Source organism: Carcharodon carcharias, chromosome 10 (assembly GCF_017639515.1).
Source record: "Carcharodon carcharias isolate sCarCar2 chromosome 10, sCarCar2.pri, whole genome shotgun sequence".
Classification (NCBI taxonomy): domain Eukaryota; kingdom Metazoa; phylum Chordata; class Chondrichthyes; order Lamniformes; family Lamnidae; genus Carcharodon; species Carcharodon carcharias.
The window spans coordinates 160522408-160546331 of NC_054476.1; the positions used below are offsets into that span (position 1 = coordinate 160522408).

The 23924-nt window shown below is 39.5% G+C and overlaps 1 protein-coding gene across 1 annotated transcript; it reads right to left on the bottom strand.

Annotated features, from left to right (window-relative positions):
- Positions 1 to 1107: 1107 nt before the first annotated feature.
- LOC121282909 (protein ABHD15-like) lies at positions 1108 to 13264 on the bottom strand. The gene is made up of 2 exons (XM_041196720.1): positions 12456 to 13264; positions 1108 to 1630 (listed from the first exon to the last, which is right to left on the bottom strand). Exons 1-2 carry the CDS (start codon positions 13262 to 13264, stop codon positions 1108 to 1110), a joined length of 1332 nt encoding a protein of 443 aa, XP_041052654.1.
- Positions 13265 to 23924: the final 10660 nt, after the last annotated feature.

Here is a 23924-nt window from a genome sequence, read left to right on the forward strand (position 1 = left end):
GAACAAATGGAATGTTGTTATTGCAAGGGGAATGGAATATAAAAATAAGGAAGTTTTGCTACAGTTGTAAAGGACATTGGTGAGACCACATCAGGAGCACTGTGTAGTTTTGGTCTTCTTATTTAAGTAAGGACATAATTGTATTAGAAGCAGTTCAGAGAAGGTTCACTCGACTGATTCCTGGGATGAGGGGCTTATCTTATGAGGAAAGTTTGGACGGGTTGGGCCTGTATCCATTGGAGTTTAGAAGAATGAGAGGTAATCCTATTGAAACACACAAGACCCTGACGGGACTTGACAGGGTGGATGTTGAAATGATGTTTCCCCTTGTGGGAGAGACCAAAACTAGGGGACACAGTTTAAGAATAAGGGATCTCCCATGTAACATGGAGGTGAGGAGAAATCTTTTTCTGTCGCAGAGTTGTGAGTTTGTGGAGCTCCCTTCCCCAGGGAGTGGTAGAGGCAGGGTCACTGAATGTTTTTAAGGGAGAGATAAATAGATGCTTGACTACCGCAGGAGTCAAAGGATGTTGGGGATAGGTGGGAATGTGGCATTGAGGCCACAGTCAGATCAACCATGATCTTATTGAATGGCAGAACAGACTCGAGAGGCCGAATAGCCTACTCCTCCTAATTCGTATGCTTGTGTTTATGTATATTTCCAACAATTTCAGTTTTAATTTCGAATTGACAAAACTTGATGTTTTACATCAAAAGTGGCTGGGGTAAGGTGCAATGATATACAATAGAAAATATTTTGCAGTTAAGTTGTTAGTACAGCATGTACAAATTAGTATGCTTTTATACAGTACAAATATATTCATAAAAAATACTCTCTTGAAGAGCACTTGTATAACTTTATAATTGTCCATAGTTATATTTTTGTAAAGTACTTTACATTCCACCCTAAGTAACATAAAATGTAACACTAAAGTTATGAAATGTTACACAATGGAAATGTATTCAAAATTAACAGGCATACCAAAAGCTAAACAATGTCGCAATAGATCTGTTTTTACATATGTGTAGAAGCTGGATCTAATAATTCTATTCTTGTTGACCTATTTTACATTTGAGGATTGCCACCAAAGACAAAAAGCTTATTATTCACCTTGTATAAGATCTTTGCCAGTTAAAAATTTCATGAATATTATGAGGGCAAACAGATTCCTTTTTGTGAGTAGCAGCTCCCCTCCGTTTGTAGGATATCATTGACACTTTTTTTCTGTAAACTTTCTTTGTCCTTTCCTCAGCCCTGAAAAATTCACTGACTGACTTGAAGAATTCCAGTAAAGCTTCATGGCTCCATGAGGAAGATTTGCTTGTAAAAAAGCCACAATGTCCTCCGTGTTTGGTTAACAAAAGGAAGAAATAGGGGTTGGTTTCAAATAACTCAAAAGGCAGTGTGATCTCGGGGTTGCCTCTGCATGGATCATCATTGCTGCAGATACACAGAAGAGGAACTGCGACCTCATCCACATCCCTCAATGGATCATTCTTTTCCCAATAGGAAGCCCAACTCAAATTACTGATCTTTGACTGGCAAAATAGCGCTTCCTCCAACTCCCTCAGAGTGCAGCTTCCGAATAACTTCTCTGTATCTATTATTTCTCCAAGAACAGTGGCATATCTAGAAATATAGAGCAATATAACTGTGAAATTCATGTGAAAGGATTGATGCCTTTTGTGGGCATTTAAAATTACTGTGTTTGATTTTAGATAAAGGTCAATTGGAAAGGGATTTGGGAAGGCAGATTAAATAACTGTGAATCAGCAGTTCACAAAGCCAACAACTGAATGCTAGATTATTTTACTACACCAGCTTGATATAAGTTACATGAAATATTAAACTGGCATCCTTGTCAGATTGCTTCTCTGTTACCATGGAGAGTTTAGGCCACCAGGACATAGGAGCAACATCCAAATCATGGAGGCAGCATTAGGAAGCTGATCTCCTGTCACAAGGTCCTGGAACTCCCTTCTTAACAGCACTGTGGGTGTTCTGACGACACATGAACCATAGTGGTTCAAGAAGGCAGCACACCACCACCTTCTCAAGGCAATTGGGGAAGGGCAATAAATGCTGGTCCAGCCCTCGACGCCCACATCCTGTGAAAGAGTATTTAAAAAAAGTACGTATAAAAGAACAAAAAGGTATAGGTTAACACTGGTGAATTTCTTCAGGTAAATAACAATCAACATTTGGCAAAGCATCAGGGTTGGGGAGTGGGGATGCTTTCAATATTTGGAAAGGTACCAGATGGAATGGCTGAAATGCACCTTGTCCGTTTTGACCTTTGAGGGTATTTAAGTGCATGTTATTGCTCTCTGTCTTCGGATAGCAATATGACTCTAGTTTAAGTTCTAGCAGGAGAAATATGTTAATATTTGAATTTCTTTAGTATCCTACCACATAGTACCTCAAGATGTTTCACATTACTTTGAAATGCAGCAACTCTAAAGTACATAAACACTGCAACCATTTCATGCTGACAGTATCCAAAGTCGTCAAATCGATAACCAATTGCTTTTTTTAAAATCGTATTTTTGAGAGGGAAGCACTGGCTTTCACCTAGGAGTATTCACCATTCTTCGGTTAGTGCAAGGAATCTTTAATATAAATCAAAACAAAGAGATGGGACTTCATGTTTCATCTTGTGAATTTTCTCAGTGCTTGTATTGGAGTAACAGGCTCAATTGTGAGCTCAAACCCTAATGTGGAGCTTGACCACAACTTTGTGGTCCGCAATTGAGGATTTTATCAACTGATTAACATTTAATAATTTTGACAAATTTAATACCCAAATAATTAATTACCCATTATAATGTTCTGCAATGTTCTATGCTCTGTCATACATTTCAGTGATATAAATTTTGTTTGCAATAGCTGAACCTCCTATTTAAAAGTGGTGACAGATTCCCCAGATTTTATTTAGTCTTCTACCAAAAAATAGCTATATTTAGGCACGGATACACATTAAATTGTTTTTGTAACTACATATCTCTCAGTTGAGAGGAGATTTTCTGCAGCGTAAATTTATCTCAAACTGCATCAGATTATCTAATCCACCTTAATCCAAGCTCAATATTTATTTGAGTTAATATATTAACATTTTTGTATTTGTTCTTGGGATGGGGGCATTGCTAGCAAGGCCAGTATTTACTGCTCATCCCTAATTGCCCTGGAGAACTGAGTGGCTTTCTAGGCCATTTAAGAGTCAACCGCATTGCTTTGGGTCTGGATTCAGGCCAGCTAAGGATGGTAGATTTCCTTTCTTAAAGGGCTTAGTGAAACAGATGACAATTGATTCATGGTCATCGTTAGACTTTTAATCATTCATTCCAGAATTTTTTTCATTTGAATTATTTTCAATTTATTGAAAAATTCAATAATTTTTGAATTGGATTTCAAATTTCACCTCCTGCCTTGGTGGGATTCAAACCCAGGTCCCCCTGGATTAATAGTCCAGTGATAATACCACCACTTCCCCAACTATTCCAAAGGTTGAAAGTAGTGACTGAAGTAAAAGTTGAAAGATTTGAGGTATTTTTTTTATTCATTCATAAGATGTGAGCATCGCTGGCTAGGCCAGCATTTATTTCCCATCCTAATTGCCCTTGCTCAGAAGGTACTTAAGTGTCAACCACATTGCTGTGGGTCTGGAGTCACATGTAGGCCAGACCAGCAGATTTTCTTCCCTAAAGGGCATTAGCGAACCAGATGGGTTTTTTTACAACCATCAACAATGGTTTCGCTGTCATCATTAACCTCTTAAATCCAGGTTCTTATTGAATTCAAATTCCACCGTCTGCCATGGTAGGATTCGAACGTAGGGTCCCGAGAGCATTACCCTGGGTCTCTGGATTATTAGTCCAGCAGCAATAGCCCTACACCATCACCTCCCCTCAGAATGTGTCAGGGTTGTTTATACCTGAGAAAGCTTTAAGTTAGGCATATGTTTTTCAGTGAGCTATAGTGAAGATCTTTGTAATTCTAGCAAACACAACTGGAATTTTCAACTGCTGTTATACAGCTAACAATGAAATTGGTTCCTGTGCTGAAGGCTCATGGGTGTAATTTTCACTTTCACCACTTGAGTAGTCAACTGGCAAAGTAGATTGCCCACGTGTTATAGAGCCTACCCAATATTAATTTCAATGGACACTGGAACATGAGAGATAGGAGTAGGCCATTGAGCCTTCTCAGCCAGTCAGTAAGGTCATGGCTGAACTTCACATCAATTCCAGTTTCCCACCCTATCCTTGTATCCCTTGGTTCCTTTATTGTCTAAAAATCTATTGACCTCAGGCTTGGAATCACTCAAACAATGATCACTCACAGCCCTTTGGAGCAGATAATTCTAAAAATTTAAACCCTCTTAGAAGAAGGTTTTCATCATCTCAGTTCTAAATGGCTAATCCCTTATCCTGAGACTATGACCCCTAATTGCAGACTATCCAGCCAGGCAAAACAATCTCCCAGCATCTACCTTCCAACCCTTTTAAGTAATATATATGTTTCAGTCAGATCACCACTCATTTTTCTAAACTCTAGGGAGCGTAGGTCCATTCTACACAATCTTTCCTCATTGGACAACACTATCATCCCAAGAACCAAACTAGCAAACCTTTGTTTCACCTCTTCCAAGGCAAATATATCCTTCCTCAGGTAAATACCTGTAACCGTACATAGTAAACCAGGTGTGGTTTCACCAGAGCCCTATATTATTGCAATAAGACCTCTTTATTCTTATAGTCCAAAACCCATGCATACTATTTCCTTCCTAATTGCTTGCTGTACTTACCTGCATGTTAACTTTCTGTGATTCGTGTGCAAGTGCCCCCAAATCCATCTGAATTCTAACATTTACTAGCATCTCATCTTTTTAAAAAGAAAATTCTGCTATCTAAATCATTGATATTAATTGTAATTAATTGGGGCCCAAGAATGGATATTTGAAGCATTCCACTAGTTAAATCCTGCCATCTCGAAAATGATGTGTTTATTCTTCACTCTGGTTGTATCTGTTAACCAATCTTCTATCAATTCTGATATATTACCTCCAATCCCATGAGCACTAATCTTTTGTAACAACCTCTTGTGTGGCCTCTCATCGCATGACTTCAATGCTGAAAATCTAGTATATATTACAGTTACTGGTTCCCCATTATCTGCCCTGCTAGTTACGCCCTCAAAAAAAACTCCAATATATTTGACACAATTTCCTTTCCATAAAAATATGTTAACACTGTCTGATTTGCCAAGTGCCCTATTACCATGTCCTTATTAATAGATTCTAGCATCTTTCCGATGACTGATGTCAAGCTAACTGGCCTATCATTTCCCATTTTCTCCCTCTTTCCTCTCTTGAACAACAGGGTTACATTTGCTACCTTCCACTCCACAAGAGCTGTTCTAGAATCTAGAGAATTATGGAAGCCAAAGCCATGTTCACTTTCTCTGCAGCCAACTTGTTTAAAATCCTAAGATGCAGATCATCATATCCAGCTTTGTTTGAGTTTAGTACGATTAATTTCTCCAATGCTTTTTCATTGCTAATAATTACTTTAAATTTTTCATTCTCATTAGACCTATAGTTCTCCACAATTTCCAGCATGTTCTTTGTGTCTTCCACCATGAAAACAGGCACAAAATATGTGTTCAATGTCTCTGCCATTTCCTTATTTCCCATTATAATTCCTACGGTCTCTGCCTGTACATATGTGTAAAAGCTCCTACAATCTGCTTTTATATTTCTTGCTCATTTCTTTTACTGTTTTCTCCCTCTATCAATTTTTTGTTCATCCTTTGCTTGTTTTTAAAATTCTTCTAGTCCTTAGGATTAATACTCGTTTTGGCAACATTGTAAGTCTACTCTTTTAATCTAACATTGTCTTTAATTTCTCTAATTGGCCATGATTGTACCACCTTTCCAGTGGTGCTTTTAATTGCTGAAGGAATGTAAATTCATTGAGAATTATGAATTATTTTTTGAAATATTTGTCATAGATTATCTACCCTTATATTAATCCAATTTCCAAATCGACCTCAGCCAACTCACCCACCATACTTTCATAATTGGCTTTCTTTAAATTCAAGACCCTAGTTTCAGCCTCAACCACATCACTATTCAAACTTGTTATGACCCGCCCCAAGGTGAGGTTCCCCAAAGTTGTTGATCCAGGCGAATCCCCTCAATTTGTCACCACCTGGCTGGGACACGCCCAGATTGTTATGCCCCGAGTGAGGAGGGATGAGCTGGCTCCCTGTCTCTCTTCAGGAAACCCCCCCCCCCACCCCCCCGTTGGTCACAACAAGATTTAATGTACAAAGGACCCCTTTCATGGATAACTTTCTCCCAGATCCAATTGTACTGGTTTTGTAGGAGCCAATTTGATCAGACTTTTTTTTTGAGTTAAAGGTAAGAGTAAGTTTATTAACTACTAAAGGCAAAAAAGGATAAAACATGTCCATACATGATCATACAGGTTAAAAGTAAGAATTTAGCTTGAAGTAAGTGAATATATATATATAAATTTTAAAAAGGTATACAGAACAGTCCTTGACTCATAGGGAGTAGGTGATTGAGTGTTGTGGCCATTGCGATTCAAGATTCCAGTAGAATTGACTCTGGTAGATGAATAGCCTGATTCGAGGTTCCAGTAGAATTGACTCCAGTAGATGAATAGTTGGTTTTGAGAGTTGACTCCAGTAGATGAATAGTCAGTTTCGATGTTCCAGTAGTGTTGAATTTGGTAGAGAGGGAGAGAGATCAGGATTCCTACAAAATGATGATTTGCAGGGGGGGGTGGCGGGGGTACTGTGTGTGTCTGTTACTTCTGAATCAAACTTCCAGCCCTTGCTCTCTCTCAGAACACCCACCAACAGACAGATACCAGGGTAGCTTTTCAGCTCACTTTTAGACCCTTCTTTTGTATATTCCAAGTGGGAAGTGAATTCGCAAATCTGTCTGGGCATTGCTCACAGGATTTCTTGATGAGATGATACTTACCTCCCATTATGCCCCATTGTCTCTACCGGAGGGAGCAATTAGTTTCTGGATGTCTTCAGATGTACCTTGTCTGGCAATAGGATGGGTTCCATTACCTTTTAGGGTCATTTCAGCCAGTGGCTTGTGAGCAATTTTTTAAAACTCAGGTATTATTTTTAAAGTCCAACATTTCCTAATACAATAGTGTTTCCCCCTCGTTATCAGGATAAGCTTAGTATGAAAATATTTTGATCACCCTTCCCCAGAGGATGCTTTATTATAAGATTATTAATTAACCCTGTCTCATTATTTAATAATATATTTAAAATAGCCTAGTTGGGTGGAAATGAAAATCAGAGATGTTCTTCAATGATCTACAACTCCTGTGGTTTAATGCCCAAGGGAAGAGGGTGAAAAAGATCCCCTAAATATCAGAACCACCATGTCACCAGCTTGTAACATGCTGTAACTCTTTAATTAATTCCTTGCTTCCCAATATTCCTTCTTGCTGCATAACCAAATTCAGTCTACATGGAATATTATATAAGATTGAAACCATGCAACTAAGTAATACCCCATCTGGTAACCCAGTTTAGTACTACAAAATCTTTCCTATATAAGGCATGTACAGTGCGAATATGAAGCAACCTCCCTACTTAGAACTGAAAATGTTCTGACTGGAGGTTGTAGGCACAGAGATTTGAGATGCCATGCTACTAGATGCTATTAATATTGTTGGGGTAAGTTTCAAGTTTCCTACTAATTTTTTTTTAATTTTTCAAGTATTATATACAAGTAGGACAGTTGTATGGCTTTAAAATTGGTCCAATTATCTCCCTACCCTCTAACTTCATTTCACCTGAAGACTACATTTATTCTTGGCTCCCCATGGACAATGTTACGAAATACTGACAGCAACAAGATGGAACAAATAAGATCTGTTTGTTTCTGGTCTCCTTAGGTGGCATGCACGTTGCACTTGCTATTGGCCACTAGGAAGCACATGCCTACTACCTGAGGATGGTTTAACTAATTTTAATTTTGGCTCGATGGTTGCTGGCATCAGAAACGTGAACCAATGCATTTGGGATGTATTCATGCAATCTTTGTCAAAAATCCTGACCATTTATGTATCCCTGGTGATCCAGCCACCAAAAACACCACCTACTGTAGCCCTGAATCACAAAGGTCATAAAAGTACCCCACCCCCACCCTCACCCCGTGTGATTCCCAGTCTCTTGAATTAAATGATCAACCTTTGAAGAAGCAAACTTATGTCTCATTATCCCAAGGGAGGGAAAGATAAATTACCTTCTGCTGGAAAGTATATGATTATGGCCATCAGCTGAGAACAGATTCAGGCTTAGGTTCTTTTAATGATTGTGTAGGTTACCCCAATGGTTTTACTGACTTCAGATAACTTGGCTTCTTAAGAATAAGTGGGATTTTATCTCATCCTAAAAGTACATGAGCCTTCTCAAACAGAGACGCTATGGGGTGTACATGAACAGTCAAATTTCTAACATGGGACAATTTGGAGATGCGACCATATAAGAACCCAAAAACAAACTGGTGGTGTTACAAATGAAAAATTATAAATAAATTGTAATATTTACCTTCACCTTTCTTCCTGTGTTCTCACTGGATATGCTTAGAGCAATGATATCAATAAGTGTTCATGTCTTTTGATTCATCACCTCTTAACTGGACCAGCCATATAAATACTGGGCTGCTAGAGCAGATCAGAGGTTGGGAAGTCTGTGGCAAGTAACTCCACCATCTACAAGGCACAATTCAGAAGTGTGATGGAATACTCTGCACTTACCTGGATGAGTGCAGGTCCAACAACTCTCAGGAAGCTTGGCACTATCCCCTCCACTATTTTAACATTCCCACCCTCTGTGACCAGCATACAGTGGCAGCAGTGTGTACCATCTACAAACTGCACTGCAGAAACTCACCAAGAGTCATTCAACAGCACCCTCCAAACTATTAACCTCTGCCACCTAGAAAGGCAAAGGCAACAGATGCAGGGAAAGACCACCAACTGCAAGTTCCCCTCCAAGCCACACACCATCCTGACTGGGAACTATATTACCTAGAACTCTCTCCTGAAAAACACTGTGGATGTACTTACACCACATGGACTGTAGTGGTTCAAGAAGACAGGTCACCACTACCTTCTCAAGCATGATTAGGAATGGGCAATAAATGCTGTCCTGGCCAGCAGTATCCACATCCCATGAATGAATATAAAAATAAAGTTGATTCTGGCACCATTTCCCCAGGTGTTGCTGTGATCAAATTGAGCTGAAGTTATATCGTTGCTCTTACTGTTGAATAGTTGTGCTTTTACTGTGTTCTATAATGGCACTGTCCCATTTCAAGTGGGCAGTTACACTTTATTTAGATATTTAACATAACTGCTCCCCTATTTATTTCCTTTTGCCTCAGTGTTGTTTAGACTGTACCCAACTGCTGTCTATTCCTGGCAGCAAGCCATTGTTGTTTGTGGGTAATTGGGATGCAGATTTCGGGTTTCTATCAGATCAGCCATAATCTTATTAAATGGCTGAGCAGTCTCGAGGGGCTGAATGGCCTACTCCTGCTCCTTATTCACATGTGTGTATGTTCTCTGTATATGTATCTTTGTTGTATATGTGTCTTTGATGTATTTGTGTGTCTGTGTTGTTACTGTGTACCTGTAAACATCTGAATTGAGCTTTCCTCTCAAGGTGAGACAGGGTAGAGGGGGTAAGAACAAAAAATTGCAGATGCAGGAAATCCAAAACAAAAACAGAAATACCTGGAAAAAACTCAGCAGGTCTGACAGCATCGGCGGAGAAGAGCAAAGTTGATGATTCGAGCCCTCATGACTTCTCAACAGAACGGTTCTGTGGAAGTGTCATGAGGACTCGAAACGTCAACTTTGCTCTTCTCCGCCGATGCTGCCAGACCTGCTGAGTTTTTTGAGGGTAGTTGGGGGGGGTCTTTGGGAAGTTAGGACAGGGACTCTCCCCGGGAGGGTATCATAAGTAGCCTAAGGCTATGGGGCAGAAGTAGACCATTCGGCTCACTGAGTCTGCTCCACCTTTCAATGAGATTATGGCTGATCTGATAATCTCCACTTTCCTGCCCTTTCCCCTACCCCCAACCCCCACCCCCACCCCCCATAACCCTTGATTCCCTTACTGATTAAAAATCTGTCTCTGCTTCAGTGTCTCCAGGAAGTCCTTTGAGACTCCCCCCCCAACAAAAAAAAAACCCCAAATCTTGTGGGGAGACACCAGCTCCTATGGATTTACCTGCTCAGAAACACAACGACAAAAAAAAAACTGCTGGGAAGACAGCATCTGTGGAGAGAGAGAGAGAGAGAGACAGAGAGAGAGTTAACGTTCAGAACTCTGAAGAAGAGTCGAAACATTGAACTCTTGTCCTTTCCACAGATGCTGTCAGACCTGCTGAGTTTTTTGAGGGTAGTTGGGGGGGGGGGTCTTTGGGAAGTTAGGACAGGGACTCTCCCCGGGAGGGTATCATGAGTAGCCTAAGACTATGGGGCAGAAGTAGACCATTCGGCTCACTGAGTCTGCTCCACCTTTCAATGAGATCATGGCTGATCTGATAATCTCCACTTTCCTGCCCTTTCCTTCCCAAATAACCCTTGATTCCTTTACTGATTAAAAAATCTGTCTCTGCTTCAGTGTCTCCAGGAAGTCCTTCGAGACACCCCCCCACCCCCCACAAAAAAAACCCCAAACCTTGTGGGGAGACACCAGCTCCTATGGATTTACCTGCTCAGAAACACAACAACAACAACAAAAAAAAAAAAAATGCTGGGAAGACTCAGCAGGTCTGACAGCATCTGTGGAGAGAGAGAGAGAGACAGAGAGAGAGTTAACGTTCAGAACTCTGAAGAAGAGTCGAAACATTGAACTCTTGTCCTTTCCACAGATGCTGTCAGACCTGCTGAGTCTTCCCAGTGACGTTTCTTGTTTAATATGTGTATATATATATGTATATATATATTGCTTGTTTCTTGTTTAATATGTGTATACATATATTGCTTGTTTCTTGTTTAATATGTGTATATATATGTATATATATATTGCTTGTTTCTTGTTTAATATGTGTATATATATTGCTTGTTTCTTGTTTAATATGTGTATATATATATGTGTATATATATTGCTTGTTTCTTGTTTAATATGTGTATATAGATATGTATATATATATTGCTTGTTTCTTGTTTAATATGTGTATATATATGTATATATATATTGCTTGTTTCTTGTTTAATATGTGTATATATATATGTATATATATTGCTTGTTTCTTGTTTAATATGTGTATATATATATGTATATATATATTGCTTGTTTCTTGTTTAATATGTGTATATATGTATATATATATTGCTTGTTTCTTGTTTAATATGTATATATATGTATATATATATTGCTTGTTTCTTGTTTAATATATGTATATATATTTATTGCTTGTTTCTTGTTTAATATATGTATATATATTGCTTGTTTCTTGTTTAATATGTGTATATATATATTGCTTGTTTCTTGTTTAATATGTGTATATATATATGTATATATATTGCTTGTTTCTTGTTTAATATGTGTATATATATATGTATATATATTGCTTGTTTCTTGTTTAATATGTGTATATATATGTATATATATATTGCTTGTTTCTTGTTTAATATGTGTATATATGTATATATATTGCTTGTTTCTTGTTTAATATGTGTATATATATGTATATATTGTTTGTTTCTTGTTTAATATGTGTATATATATGTGTATATATATTGCTTGTTTCTTGTTTAATATGTGTATATATATGTATATATATATTGCTTGTTTCTTGTTTAATATGTGTATATATATATATGTATATATATATTGCTTGTTTCTTGTTTAATATGTGTATATATATGTATATATATATTGCTTGTTTCTTGTTTAATATGTGTATATATATGTATATATATATTGCTTGTTTCTTGTTTAATATGTGTATATATATGTATATATATATTGCTTGTTTCTTGTTTAATATGTGTATATATATATGTATATATATATTGCTTGTTTCTTGTTTAATATGTATATATGTATATATATATATATTGTTTGTTTCTTGTTTAATATGTATATATATGTATATATATATTGCTTGTTTCTTGTTTAATATGTATATATATATGTATATATATTGCTTGTTTCTTGTTTAATATGTATATATATGTATATATATATTGCTTGTTTCTTGTTTAATATGTATATATATATGTATATATATATTGCTTGTTTCTTGTTTAATATGTATATATATATGTATATATATATTGTTTGTTTCTTGTTTAATATGTATATATATATGTATATATATATATATTGCTTGTTTCGTTTCCGCTGCAGCATCCGCAGTGTTTTGGCTTTCGTTTACCTGCTCAGGTTGGTTTTCTCATACAAGAGCATGATCCAGCGGTAGAAGGCGGGCGCCCCCGCTTCGAGCCACTCCTGGTAGCGGAAGATGGGGGAGATGCAGGCGGCCGCCGTGATGTAGCTGGAAGAGCCGCACTCGCCCAGGTAGGAGAGCAGGAGGGTCGAGCCGCTGCTCTCGCTGGCCGCGAACAGCTGGGCCAGCGGGTGCTTGTGCCTGATGTAGCCCACGGCCTCCCGCAGGTCCGAGGGGTCGCCGGCGGGCAGCAGCTTGCGGGTGGTGAGCGGGACGGCGTTGTGCAGGCGCCGGTTGAAGACGACGGGCCGGTAGCCCCGGCGGAGGGCGGAGAGGCAGAGCAGCGAGGCGCCCCGGCTCACCCTGCCCAGGGCGTTGGGGACCAGCAGCAGGATGGGCGCCGCCGGCCCGCCGCCGGCGCGCCGCCGGCCCGCCGCCCGGCTCACCGCCCAGTCCAGGGCGACCAGCCCCTGGTCCGCCAGCTGCAGGTGCTCCCGCACGAAGCCCAGCTCGCCGGCCGCCTCCCGCATCCCGCTGTAGACCGTCTGGACGTGCGGCCACTCCTCCCAGGCCAGCCGGCAATCCAGGGAAAAGGTCCGGCAGGTCCGCACCAGGTGGCTGGCCAGAGCCGAAGGTTTGCAGATCAGCCTCGGGCCCCTTCCCCCCTGTTCCCGGGGGGCGCAGGGGGCCGGGGAAGCAGCAGCAGCAGCAGCAGTAGCAGCAACCAAGCCCCGTCCGAGCAAGAGGCAGAGGAGGGCGACCAGCAACAGCCAAAGAGCAGTGTCCCACCCTGGCATTTCACACACTCGCTCCCACCTCACCGGAGCAGGACACAGGTCGCCAGCGAGAGCAAATCTCAATTGCCTCCTCCGTCCACAAACTTAAAACTTGAGGATGTTTATTCTTAGCTCCTAACCCTGGCGACCCAGCAGCGTTCTTATTGCAGGGTGAATACACACACTGGGGACAATTGCAACAGTTGGTTGAAGTTCAGTTATTTCTCTCCCCCTCTCCCCCTCTCTCTCTCTCTCTCTCTGCAGAAGTTCATCAAAATATCTCGAAATCAGTTTGGTAACTCGAGTGTAAACATCTCCCTTGCGTCTCTCCGTTTGGCCGCATGGGCTGCCGTGGTGGGGGTAAATCACCCCGAGGGCATTTGTTCCGCGTCTTTGCTTTACCTCCGTGTAGTTTCGATCGGTGGGAATTTACCTTTGAAGATTTATTTCCCAATAAATGTCACCTTTCACTTTCAGTATCAGCGGCCGCGTGTAGGAAGGTGTTAGACCTTAGCAACGTCCAAAGGACTGTCACTTATCGCGCCCTCACAATGACCCGAGTGGCTTCACAATCCAGTTACTTTGGGAAGTGCAGTCAAGTGTTCAGGACGTAAATATGACAGCCAATTGCACACAGCAGGATCACACACATCGCAGTAAGATGAATGTACAATCTGTTTTAGGCGATGTTGATTTTAGAATAGAATCGTAGAAAGGGGGGCAATTCTACCAGTCGAGTCTGTGCCAGGTCTCTGCAAGTGAAAAATAAGATAGTCCTGCTTCCTCAACTTTTCCTTTAGTTCTGCTTGTTTCCCCCTCATCCTACGCTTGCCAATTCCCTTTCGAAAGCCAAGACTGAATCTGCCTCCACCACACTCTCAGACCACACATTCCAGATTGCAACTACTCGCTGTGTAAAAACACTTTTCTTCATGTCGCCTTTGGCTCTTATGCCAATAACCTTAAATTGGGATCCTCTGGTTCTGGCCCCGTCGGCTAATGGGAACGCTTTCTATTTACTCTGTCTAGAGTCTTCATGATTCTGAACACCCCGACCACCTCTGCTCTCAACCTTCTCTTCTCTAAGGACAACAACCTCAGCTTATCCAGTCAATACGCATCATCAGTTGATCATTTAATCTGACATCAGTCATCGGAAAGATGCTAGAAGCTATTAATAAGGACATGGGAATAGGGCACTTGGCAAATCAGACAGTGTTAACATATCTTTATGGAAAGGAAATTGTGTCAAATATATTGGAGTTTTTTTGAGGGCGTAACTAGCAGGGCAGATAAAGGGGAACCAGTAACTGTAATATATACTAGATTTTCAGCATTGAAGGCATGCGATGAAAGGCCACACAAAAGGTTGTTACAAAAGATTAGTGCTCATGGGATTGGAGGTAATATATCAGAATTGATAGAAGATTGGTTAACAGACACAACCAGAGTAAAGAATAAACACATCATTTTCGAGATGGCAGGATTTAACTAGTGGAATGCTTCAAATATCCATTCTTGGGCCCCAATTAATTACAATTAATATCAATGACTTAGATAGCAGAATTTTCTTTTTAAAAAGATGAGATACTAGTAAATGTTAGAATTCAGATGGATTTGGGGGCCCTTGCACACGAATTACAGAAAGTTAACATGCAGGTAAGTACAGCAAGCAATTAGGAAGGAAATAGTATGCATGGGTTTTGGACTATAAGAATAAAGAGGTCTTACTGCAATAATATAGGGCTTTGGTGAAACCACACCTGGTTTACTATGTACGGTTACAGGTATTTACCTGAGGAAGGATATATTTGCCTTGGAAGAGGTGAAACAAAGGTTTGCTAGGTTGGTTCTTGGGATGACAGCGTTGTTCAATGAGGAAAGATTGCGTACAATGGACCTACGCTCCCTGGAGTTTAGAAAAATGAGTGTTGATCTGACTGAAACATATATATTACTTAAAAGGGTTGGAAGGTAGATGCTGGGAGATTGTTTTGCCTGGCTGGATAGTCTGCAATTAGGAGTCATAGTCTCAGGATAAGGAATTAGCCCTTTAGGACTGAGATGATGAAAACCTTCTTAACTAAGAGGGTTTAAATTTTTTGAATTATCTGCTCCAAAGGGCTGTGAGTGATCATTGTCTGAGTGATTCCAAGCCTGAGATCAATAGATTTTTAGACAATAAAGGAACCAAGGGATACAAGGATAGGGTGGGAAACTGGAATTGATGTGAAGTTCAGCCATGACCTTACTGACTGGCTGAGAAGGCTCAATGGCCTACTCCTATCTCTCATGTTCCAGTGTCCATTGAAATTAATATTGGGTAGGCTCTATAACACGTGGGCAATCTACTTTGCCAGTTGACTACTCAAGTGGTGAAAGTGAAAATTACACCCATGAGCCTTCAGCACAGGAACCCATTTCATTGTTAGCTGTATAACAGCAGCTGAAAATTCCAGTTGTGTTTGCTAGAATTACAAAGATCTTCACTATAGCTCACTGAAAAACATATGCCTAACTTAAAGCTATCTCAGGTATAAACAACCCTGACATATTCTGAGGGGAGGTGATGGTGTAGGGCTATTGCTGCTGGACTAATAATCCAGAGACCCAGGGTAATGCTCTCGGGACCCTACGTTCGAATCCTACCATGGCAGATAGTGGAATTTGAATTCAATAAGAACTTGGATTTAAAAGGCTAATGATGACAGTGAAACCATTGTTGATGGTTGTAAAAAAAACCCCATCTGGTTCGCTAATGCCCTTTAGGGAAGAAAATCTGCTGGTCTGGCCTACATGTGACTCCAGACCCACAGCAATGTGGTTGACACTTAAGTGCCCTCTGAGCAAGGGCAGTTAGGATGGGAAATAAATGCTGCCAACAGCAATGCTCACATCTCATGAATGAATTAAAAAAAACCTCAAATCTTTCAATGACTGAACTTCCTCATCCTTGGAAGAATTCTCATAAATCTTTCCTGCACCATTTCTAAAACCTTCACATCCTTCCTAAAGTGTGGTGCTCAGTTGGACACAATACTCTAGTTGGGCTCAATTCAGTGTTTTATAAAGATTCTTCATAACTTCCTTGACTTTGTATTTTATGCCTCTGTTTATAAAATACAGAATCCCATTATGCCTTTTAAATCATTTTCTCTACCTGCTCTGCCACCTTCAAAGATTTGTGTTCCCCTCTGTTCCTGTTGCTCTGTTCCTGCATCCCCTTTAGAATTGTCCCATTTAGATTATATTGCCTCTCCTTGTGTTCTTCTTGCCAAATTGTATCACCTCACACTGCATTAAATTTCATCTTCCATGTGTCTGCCCTTTCCACCAGCTGGTCTATGTACTTCTGAAGCCAATCGCTATCCACTTCGCTGTTCACTTAGAAGTATAAGTTTTTTTTGTGGTTGAGAAATAAATATTAGCCAGGATATCCCCTTGCTCTTCTCATGGTACTATGAGACTTTTTAGTCTCTTCGAGCTATTGCAGCAAAATGACCTAGAGGCTAGAACCATACTGGACTTAATGCAAACTCAAGCCGATGTTTAACAGCATTCCAGAAAGTTCATACTCTTCAGGCATTGGTGTTGGATGAGTCATACTGTTACATTATAATGATGTACACCCAAAATCACTTTTCATTGATATGTAAGAGGCATTCTAACGCACCCTAAATAATCTTCAAAAGCATGTCTGCAAAATTCTGCAAGTAAATTGCAGTGAGATTGTTGGGCAAAGTGCGCAGAATTCTGGCGTGTTTTTTTCTTCTCATCCTCGTCCTATAGAAAAGGTTCGAATCTTGCCCCCAAAAATTACTATTTAAAATGCTTTATTAAAGTGGTTTTGGCAATAAATTTGCTGTGCGCCACAATATCGCCTATTAGGTAGAAAATGAAACACGATGGATTTAAAATAGTAACTTTTACTAGTTTTCAATTGTTTGGTGAGAAAACATGAAACTAGAAGGTCTGCCATTTTGTTATTATACTTGACACGCAAAATATTTACCCTCAGACAAATATTCCAAGCAGCGCATTGTGTGTGTATGTGGAGTTGGGGGTGTCTATATTGTGATACACGAGTTATCATAGTTGTGTGGGACAGTCTAGATAGACCAGAGACTTTTTCGCAACAGTTATTGTTTGTAAGCTTTTAAACATACGTGCTAATACCGATATTTAAATTATCCAGCCTGGTTAATGTACGCAGGCTTCCAGATATTAAAAGGTTGATTATCACAGGAAATATCTTCCATATATAATGGTATTTCCAGTTTTTCAGTTAAGGTTTGGGTGATGCATATGGATAGATTACATATATATATATATATAAAATTATGACTTTTATGTCGTTCCAATCTGGAATGCGCTGCCTGCTCAGGTGGTGGAAGCAGATTCATTGGTAATTCAAAAGGGAATTGGTTACTTGAAAAGGAAATGTCAGGGTTATGGAGATAAGAGCCAAGGAATGCAACTAATTGGATAGCTTTTTTTTCAAACAACCAACAGGCATGATGGACCAAATTACCTCTTCCTGTGCTGTATAATGCTATAATTCTACAGCTATTCTTTTATACCAGAAGTTTTCAAGTTACAGTCCCGACAGCATATGGGGTTTAGGGGAAGGGAGTGAATCTCGGGGTTGGGTGGGCAGGTAGTTATGCAAATCCATCTGCTTTCTGTGTCTCCCTGCATTGTTGACTTACTGATTAGTTCTGTTGTTGTATACAAGCAACATTTTTTATGGTGTCACCAAGGGTATGTTAATATTTGCGTGAAGGTGTCCATATTTGAAGGATTCCTTCTCAGTAAATTAGGCATAGTCTGAGATCTGTATCCAGAGAATCAATTCCAGCCAGGCATTACATTACTAAGTAGCAGGCTCCAAATTGAACTCCCAGGACCTGTATGATTGAGTGCAAGTCCAGAGTTCTACCAGTTTGGTTAATTGAAAATATTTTGAGAGTGTGGGGGAAGCTACTAACTGCTTGGACTTTTAAACAACTCTATGTAAGTTTTTAAACAGGATTTTTGAGCAATGTTCAAACCAAACATGACACTGCACTGAAGTTATGCTTAATGTATATTCCTTATGCTTATGTGGCATAATAGTACTTTAAAAGAGAAGCGTGTCAAAAGGAGAATTTAAGAAGCATTATGCTTTAAACAACTCTGCTGCATCGATAATCTTTTTCATTATAAATAAATTTTGGACTTCTCAATAACTGAGATACAATACAGTGGAATAAAAGAGAGGTCATCATTGTCAAATTGGCAAACCCTAGAACTAAGTGTCAAAGAGGAAGTTGGTAAATGATTTGCACTCTCTTAAAAAGAAGAGTGTTATTTAACAGAGTGAATTTTTAATGATGATATAAATTGGTGGCGATAGTGCAGATTAGGTCAAGAGGAAAAAAAATCATAACCCTGCTCCAATTCATTATGAATGCAATAGAGTTTTAGTAAAACTGTTGAACTGCAGAAGTGACAGTCCTCACTGTGATGAATCATAACATCTATAAACGGCAAATTTTTTGTACAGCAGTTCCTAATTAATATAACATATGAAGGAAAGGAAGACTGGGCTTTTAAATAGCCCTTTATCAAGATTATTGAAAATACCTCAATGTTTCATGGACAATGAATAACTTTAAATAATGGCCCAGTAATATAACAATGTAACAGCTATTTGCTATGCAGCACCCTCCAACAAACAACAAACATGTAAGAGAAGCATCCTCTCTATAAACACAAGCTGCACTTCAAGCTGAAGGGTGCAAGAAAAAATTTAATGACATACCTCTTGCACTGACCTGCAGCAGCATGCAGGTATGGCAAGCAATTAGGAAGGCAAATGGCATGTTGGACTTTATTGCAAGGGGTCTGGAGTGCAAGAATAAGGAAGTCTTGCTACAATTGTATACAGCTTTGGAAAGACCACACCTGGAATACTGTGTGCAGTTTTGGTCTCCACATTTAAGGAAAGATATACTTACATTGGAGGCAGAACAGCGAATGTTCACTAGATTGGTCCCTGGGATGAGAAGGTTGTCTAATGATCAGAGGCTGAGTAAATTGAGCCTATACTCCCTGGAGTTTAGAAGAATGAGAGGTGATCTCATTGAACCATACATGATCTGAAAGGGATTGACAGGGTAAACACTGAAAGGTTGGTTCCCCTGGTTGGGGAATCTAGAACATAGGGGCAGAGTCTAAGGATAAGGGGGTGATCATTTAGGACTGAGATGAGGAGAAACTTCTTCACTCAGAGGGTTCTGAATATTTGGAATTCTCTATCCCAGAGGGTTGTGAGTTATATATATTTTAGGCTGGGATAAACAGATTTTTGGCCTCTTGTGGAATAAAGGGATATGGGAAACAAGTAGGAAAGTGGAGATGAAGCCTAAGATTATTCATGATTATATTGAATGATAGAGCAGGCTTGATGGCCGTGTGGTTTGCTCCTGCTTCTATTTCTTATGCACTTACATAATATTTAGGTTGTCTAACTGATGATGTGATATTTTCTGTTATACATTCTCTTGTCAGTATTATTGGTCCAATTATTGCTGCAAGTGTGCCATATTAATTAGACATTTCCCTCACCCTTCAACTCAAAAGATATTTGTGCTGCAAATTGCTGGAAGTACAAGTTGATACCAGCAATGCAAGGTCATTTAGGATAAAAGCAAAAAACTGCGGATGCTGGAAATCCAAAACAAAAACAAAAATACCTGGAAAAACTCAGCAGGTCTGACAGCATCTGCGGAGAGGAACACAGTTAACGTTTCGAGTCCGTATGACTCTTCAACAGAACTAAGGAAAAGTAGAAAAGAGGTGAAATATAAGCTGGTTTAAGGGGGGGGGGGGGGGGGGGGGGGGGCGTGGTAGGACAAGTAGAGCTGGATAGAGGGCCAATGATAGGTGGAGGTAACCAAAAGATGTCATAGACAAAAGGAGAAACAGGTGTTGAAGGTGATGATATTATCTAAGGAATGTGATAATAGGTGACTTTAAGGGTAGAAAGCAGGATGAGCAAGGTACAGATAGCCCTAGTGGGTGTGGGGTGGGGGGAAGGGAAGGGATCAAAATAGGCTAAAAGGTAGAGATAAAACAATGGATGGAAATATATTTAAAAATAATGGAAATAGGTGGGTAAAGAAAAATCTATATAAATTATTGGGGAAAAAAGGGGGGGATCAGAAAGGGGGTGGGGATGGAGGAGAGAGTTCATGATCTAAAATTGTTGAAAATATTCAGTCCGGAATGCTGTAAATTGCCTAGTCTGAAGATGAGGTGCTGTTCCTCCAGTTTGTGTTGAGCTTCACTGGAGCAATGCAGCAGGCCAAGGATGGGCATGTGGGCATGAGAGCAGGGTGGTGTGTTGAAATGGCGGTGGTGAAGGGAAGATGTGTTTGGTGGCATCATGCTGGATTTGGCGGAAATGGCGGAGGATGATCCTTTGAATGCGGAGGCTGGTGGGGTGATAAGTGAGGACAAGGGGAACCCTATCATGGTTCTGGGAGGGAGAGGAACATGTGAGGGCGGATGCACAGGAGATGGGCCAGACACGGTTGAGGGCCCTGTCAACCACCGTGGGTGGAAATCCTCTGTTAAGGAAGAAGGAAGACATGTCAGAGGAACTGTTTTTGAAAGTGGCATCATCAGAACAGGTATGGCGGAGGTGAAGGAACTGAAATGTTTATGTTCATTTAGGATGTTTGTTGAATGATGGGACCAACTATCAATCTCCTTCATCAATGTGATTTAAAGATTGAGAAAGAAACAGAGGAATGAAGGAATCAGAATTAATAGAGTCAAATTAGATAAAGAGAAAGAAATAAAGTGAAGGAAAGAGTCCTGATGGAAGGTCGTCAGCTGAAAGATTAACACTTTCTGTCTTCACAGTTTCTGAGTGTTTCCAATATTTCTGTTTTTACTATAGATGGGAAGAAAGGTTGGATTAAAAAGGGAAAAGGAAATTGAATGTAAAAGAAAAAAAATTAATTCATCTTTTAAAATCTCAAAAAATGTACTGCAAACAAGGATGAAACTCAAATGTATAAATTGTTCCCTTTCCGGGCCAAAGCGGTTGAGTGGCATTGTAGGAATATAATTTTTATCATTGTAAAGGTACGCACGCTAATAAGCGGTAGTGCTAACGTTCTGCAGAGAGTTTAATTGGCAATTAACGTGCAAATGTAGTGTTTTTCTGAAACTCATAGGAAGGTGCAAATTGTCCACTAGCTTGCGATGATTCCCAGCTCACGGGTTATCTTTTCCTTACCACAAGTTTATGGACGATTACACAGTAATAATGGTGAGTGCATTAAGCCTGCACTATTTTGGCAGAAAATTCTGGTCCGTTATTTCCAAGTGATCCTCGACAGACTTGTTACTACATTAAGATGTTCATTTTTCCTAAATATTTAATTGTAAAGTAACTGGCAACCAAGATTACATTTATATTTGAAATTGGAGTCAAATGGAGTAACAAGCTGTCATGACAATATCGGGAAATAACACAGAACTTTTTATGAAAAGTTTCACCTGGTGAGCAATTTATTTGTGCTATTTCGGTATAAACAAGAGTTAGTGAATATAATCAAAATATATAGTACATTAAATATATTGTCAGTATTGTATAAAATATGTTAGGTAAGAAGGCAACTATCGAAGTTATTTATTGACAACTTAACCTGAAAATTGATGAACCACACACACCAATTTTTTAAAAAAATATTTGCAGGGATAAGGATTAGAAATCAACATTACTTTTCCATTCCAACTGGACAAAAGTCCACAACGGGTTCACCAGTACTGAAAATGAACGCAGTAACATAAAGGTGAGAGGACTCAGTGATATATGGGGTGGAAAATTACAGCAGTGGGATTTTACAGTCCCACCGAAGTCAATGGAGTTCAAAATGGCTCGCTGCATTTTACAGCCTCATCCCTGCTACAACGGGACCGTAAAATTCCGGCCTTGGAGTAATAGATTAAACATTTTTGGCACAACCTTGGTTTGTAAATAAATCAATGGCAATTTGCATGCAGGGTTTTGTTTTGTGTTGTCTATGAACTTCAAAAGCATGACCGAAACTTGAAAGGTTTCCATGTCACTAAATCACAGGTCTAGTTATTCAGCATTAATTAGATCTGAGATCTGTGCTCCTTGGCATGAACTTGCATGCACCACTTCATACTGTAAAAGTTTACAAAAGGGTTCTTTCATTTAAAGATCCTGTCACTTAACAAGCTGTGTAAGGGTATAATTTGAAAAGGGTATTTTATTCCTTTTGGATTTTCTATCTTCATGAGTTTAGGTATTGTACTTTCAGTACATTGCTGTGTCCATTTTTTTTCAATGTTCTAATTTTTATTTCTCATTCAGGCTGTTTGCAACCAATGGCTCTCCTACTGGGAGGCCAAAGTAATTTGCACTTGCAAATATATCTCCACTTATATGCTCTGAAATGGACTGTCAAGAAGCACAACTGAATCAGAGGGATTTAAAAATTGGCATCCTGTTGCTGAGCGTCTGCCAGACAGGCTAAGTTTCAGGTTTACAGCCTTAAATTTGGACATCAAACACTCAGCTTCTTGGCTTGCTTTAAATGTAATCTATTATATACATTCTCTTTCATTAACACAATAAGCTCGTTTGCAGTCATGGACCCAAGTTGAGAGTATGGGCCTGAGGTTCACAGCCAAGATTTCATACATGGTAGGCTATTCATCCCAGAAAACACCTCGATAAGTGTCTTAGAATCAGATGATGTAAAGTATTTCTTTACCCAAAAAGAAAGATCTGACAAAAAGGTCAAATTTCATCACTTATTTCCGACCATAATAGATCAGCATGAACAAGGTCTGAATAAAAACCCACTACTGGATCTGAGGGCCCCACATGGGAGTGAATGGGCTTAAAAAGATTGTTTGTCAATTTATCAGAGGGTTGATTTATACAACACTAAAGTCAGTGGGAACATTTTACAAATTTAAGTTAGAATTTGGGTCCGCACACACCTGATTCCAAGCCTTGAATTGCTCTGAATAACCTTTAACTCTGATTATAGGCATGTTATTGCCTAAGCTTAACACTTCTTGGCACTGTGCTAATCCAAACCTGATTGCAATAAATCTGCGTAAATGTAGTTATATTTTTATAGTTATCCCTATAAAGGTCAAACAAAGTTTGATGGTATATTACTCTTTTAGTAATGAAACAATAATAGTTTATGCTAAGGTGTCATGCTGATGTGTTCCTCAATTCCTGATGTAGTAACACTTTCTTTAATAAGGCTGAAGGACTGCTTGTTTCAAGAACTATAAGTCATCTAATAAAGATTATGTGAAATATTCAGCTTTCAAGGATATGTGAGTCAAAATCTGCCTTCTTGCTAGCAATATATCAACAATAACTTTTTAAGATTGCAGTCAGTTCATGACCACAGAGAAAATGTTTGCACAATTTACATTTATACAGAGAATGGTGAAGTGAGAAAAGTTTGAGGGTATCTGCCATGGAGTGTGCTCGTCTGACAATGCATTGCTAAGGAGTATGGTGAAATCTGGGTTCTCTCCCTAGGATGAGCCTTTTTTGTCCTCTTTTTAAACTGAGAGGTTGAGTTGAAAACCCAGGTCTGTAATTTGGGAGAAGTCATTTAATTACATT